We start from the raw sequence: 3,950 nt of genomic DNA on the forward strand, positions 1-3,950 counted from the left end.
TAATCAGTTAATATTTTTATCCCTTACTTATAACTATGTATCAATTGTTTCTCCATTATGTTTAAATAACTACTTAAAATGTTCATCCCTTCACTTTTTGCTTATTGCTCTTAACACAGAGTTCTCCTGTCAGAGCTGATTCAATGTTTGGGTTATTTTTCAATTTACACATGTACATTTTACTCATTCTCGGATGGAGGACGGTCTAACCTTTGCAGCATAATGCAGTGCAGTGAGCTGGATGTTAGTGGCTCTCTGGTTCACGTCTATATTGAGCTCTTGCACCAGGAACCTCAGGGCCTCCTCCTGGCCGGTGACAGCAACCTGATGCACCAGCTGAGCCCCGAGTTTGTCAGCAGCTGTCGGAGACGCCTGCAGAGGACACGCGTCAGGTCGTGACTACAGATAAATATCAGAGTTTTCCCATCAGCGCTGAGAAGTTAGTGATTTCACACACACTCTACCTGGTGACCGTCTAAAAGCAGCCTGGCCACGGGGATGTGCCCATTCCTGACGGCGTCCATCAAAGGAGTGACTCCACAGCTGTCGGTGCTGTCTGGGGTGTAGTCACAGCTGGAGGAAAGGCCAGTCAGTCAGTTAGATTTAAAGGGATAGTTCAACATTTTGGCAAATTGTCTTAGCAGTAGGTTTGTTACCTTTAATTGTCGGTGCAAGCTATTTTTAGAACGGCGGAGCAGAGTCGTGAGCTGCTCAGAGCTACGCTGCGGCGGCTAATGGGATTTCTTGGTTCCCTCATCAAACTCATCAAATACACAATCCAACAACTCCAAAATGCTCTGGTGGACAAGTTGTGACCTGCACATTCACCACGCTATGAGATAATAACACAACGTTACGAGACGGAGTTGTTTTTGTGGTAAATTCAGGAAAAACCACTGATGCGCATTCCTGTTGGGGGCAGTTTTTCAGCAAGCAGTCTCTGCATTTACCTCAAAAACAACTCTGTCTCATAACGTTGTGTTATTATCTCATAGCGTGGTGAATGGGCAGGTCACAACAACAAGAGCGTTTTGGAGTTGTTGGATTGCGTATTTGATGAATTTGATGAGGGAAACCAAGAAATTCCATGAGCCTCTGTAGCCTCCGTACTCCCATTAGCCTGCGTAGCGTAGATTTGAGCAGCTCGCGGCTCTGTTCCGCCGTTCTAAAAACAGCTTGCACCAACAATTAAAGGTAATGAACTTACTCCTAAAACTACAGGGATTATGGCAACGGGCCAATTTGCCAAAATGTTGAACTATCCCTTTAAGCTGCAAGTCGGAGTGCCTCCTTTGGAGTAGTTGACCTTTCTCAAAGGCACCTCTTCTTTGGCTGTGAGAGAGGATTAAGTCCTTCCACTTTTTCCCAGTCCAGATTTATTCTGCCAGGCCAGGGACTGAACCCTCGGTCACAACTGAGTTATTCCTCCGTTCCTACTATTTTAGGTTGTTCTGAGCCTCCAACTGGGATCATTTAAAAACACATTACAGAGGTACGTTTAAGAATCTAAACTGGTCTTATTTTGATTTTGACTTTGATATGATTTGTTTTTGGGAGCATTCCTCATATGAAACTTCTACCCACCTCTCCAGCAGGACCCTGACGACCTCCTCACAACCGTGCATTGCTGTCGGATCAACAGAGAGAGCCGGAGTTATAATTAGATCTTTGATTTGAGTATCAAAGAACACATTATTGAATATTTACCCCACTCAATCCTATTGGATCCTAGAGGATATCAATACAAATCCTGGGGGTGTCCTCTCACATATCACATGTCACACATCATCCATCCATATGGACGAAGCGGGGGTCCTTCACCTGCAGTGTGCAGCGGCGTCCTGCGCGTCTTGCTCTCTGTCCTCCAGACATCTGGTGTGGTGAGCAGCAGGTGCTGTACGACCAGGGGGTCTCCCTCCCTGCAGGCGATGTGGAACGAGTTCCAGCCGTCCTTGTTTCTCAGCGCCGGGTCGGCGCCGTGACACAGCAGCTCCTGGATCACGTCGAGGTTCCTCCGAGTGCAGGCCATCATCAGAGGAGTCCTGAGGAGACACAAGAGGAAACACTGTCACCTGTAAACCCCAACACAGTAGCATCACCTGGCAGTAACATTACAAGCATAAGAGAAATACAAATTTGTATTTCTATTTATATGGAAAATATATTTTAAGCAATTTTTACAATAATATACAAAAGTTTTAGGCACTTGTTACCTTAACTATTTTTATTCATGTTCATACAAAGTACAGGAAACAGAAAAGACATCTAAAATCAAAGTAGTATTTAGTTTCATAACAAATTTGTAATGAAACAGCCTTCACCTTTGAAACTATTTACAACTCAATCATGTAGCCTAACAGTTACCCAAGTATAGAAGAATTAAACATGAGGAAATGTATTCTTGATTTAATTGTATATCTTTCTTACGGAGTCCCAGATATGAGATGCGAGAAAAAAAAATACTAATTTGTGACCACGAAATACTAATTTGTGTACTTCCTTGATATCACTATGTCAAGGTGGTAGGCTACATTGCACGTCGCACACCAGCGATGAGAACACACAAAGGACTGAAACCTGTTTACCCACAGCTCAGGGAAACCTAAACACGTCGCGCTGAATGAAATGAAGGAAAATGACAACATGAGCGAGTGAAAGCAAAGAGACGTTTTACCGCTGATTTGGCTTTTTTTGTCGTTATTTCTCTCTATAATCTATCTATTGAACACGGCTCTATTCCCTGAGCTTTCTGTTCACTCTCCCTTCGCAGGTGGAAAAGTGAGTCTCCTTCGAGCCGGATTCGAACCAGCGACCTAAGGATTTCAGCGTAACGCCACTACAGTCCTCCGCTCTACCAACTGAGCTATCGAAGGGAGCTGGACTCACATGGTCGATAGTGACGTTTTAACACCAACAGAGGGCGCCCTGAGTTCATGTCTGTGCTAATCATCATAACTAGGTCACCACCACCACCGAGCCGAGCCCCAGTCCCTCACCAGTCCGCCTTCTTCAGGCTGTCCACCGCGGCCCCCTCCCGCAGCAGGCGGCTCACACAGCCCAGGTGACCCATGGATGCAGCTTCATGCAGCGGCCTCTTGTAGTCGTTGTTGTGCACCTCCACGTCCACGCCTACAGTCTTGATAAGATACTCCAGGATGTGCAGGTGTCCGTGTCTGGCGGCGTAGTGCAGCAGTGTGTCTGCAGACCGGCCGTAGTGTTGTCTGCTGACGGCGTGGAGAGTCTCTGAGCCGCCGGACTCGAGCTGCTGCTGCAGGGCGCCCAGCTGTCCGTCCTGGGTCAGCTTCACCAGCAGCTTCAGGCGGCCGTCGGCCTCCATGCTGCTGAGCCGCAGTCTGAAGGCTGTTAGTGGGGCACAGAGTCACAGAGAGACCGGCCTCACTCACACAGAGCAGATAGTTACTCTCAGTTGTTTAAGACATGCCGCTGCTGCTGCTGGAAACAAGCGCCTGCTGGTTTGTTTTCCCGTGGAGTTGTCAAAAAAATTAACTGGCCAACCATGACGTTACACTGTGGCATAGAGCGATATGAGGCAAGGCGCAAGGCATCTTTATTTATGTGACCGGCACTAGGGATACTTGTGTATGACAACGCCACTCTCTTTAAAGGGGAGAGACCCTGGACTACACGCAGTGTGACTAATTTACAGCAACCACTCCCCACTCAGGTTAATACCTATTAGGGCAAGGACAAGCAGAGGCTTTTGAAGTTATACAAAAATAAAGTTTATTTTAACAATATCCCCTCAACAATAAAATCAATACTTTTGTATTTGATCAGGCTGATACCTAGAGTTGGACACACACATAACCAGGTGAATACTGTTATGCATTTAAAGGTTCGAAGGCACTACACACTTCAAAGACACTGCACACTTAAAGGTTCAAAGGCACTGCACACTTAAACAGCTCAAAACACTGTATACTGAAAGG

At 46.2% G+C, this 3,950-nt stretch overlaps 1 protein-coding gene and 1 non-coding gene across 2 annotated transcripts; both read right to left on the bottom strand.

Moving 5' to 3' along the window:
• Positions 1-210: 210 nt before the first annotated feature.
• LOC146960339 (ankyrin repeat domain-containing protein 16-like) lies at positions 211-3,352 on the bottom strand (the record flags this gene model as incomplete). Its single annotated transcript, XM_085772453.1, has 5 exons — positions 2,997-3,352; positions 1,822-2,042; positions 1,585-1,627; positions 465-573; positions 211-372 (listed from the first exon to the last, which is right to left on the bottom strand). Coding segments are annotated over exons 1-5 (876 nt in total), but the record flags the coding sequence as incomplete, so codon positions are not given.
• On the bottom strand, positions 2,786-2,873 carry trnay-gua (transfer RNA tyrosine (anticodon GUA)). Its single transcript is given in 2 exon segments — positions 2,786-2,821; positions 2,837-2,873. It is a non-coding gene; the product is annotated as a tRNA-Tyr (tRNA).
• Positions 3,353-3,950: the final 598 nt, after the last annotated feature.

The sequence above is a fragment of the Trachurus japonicus genome, unplaced genomic scaffold (genome assembly GCF_045865225.1).
Source record: "Trachurus japonicus isolate A0001 unplaced genomic scaffold, Traja_1.0 AP030495.1".
Taxonomy (NCBI): Eukaryota; Metazoa; Chordata; class Actinopteri; order Carangiformes; family Carangidae; genus Trachurus; species Trachurus japonicus.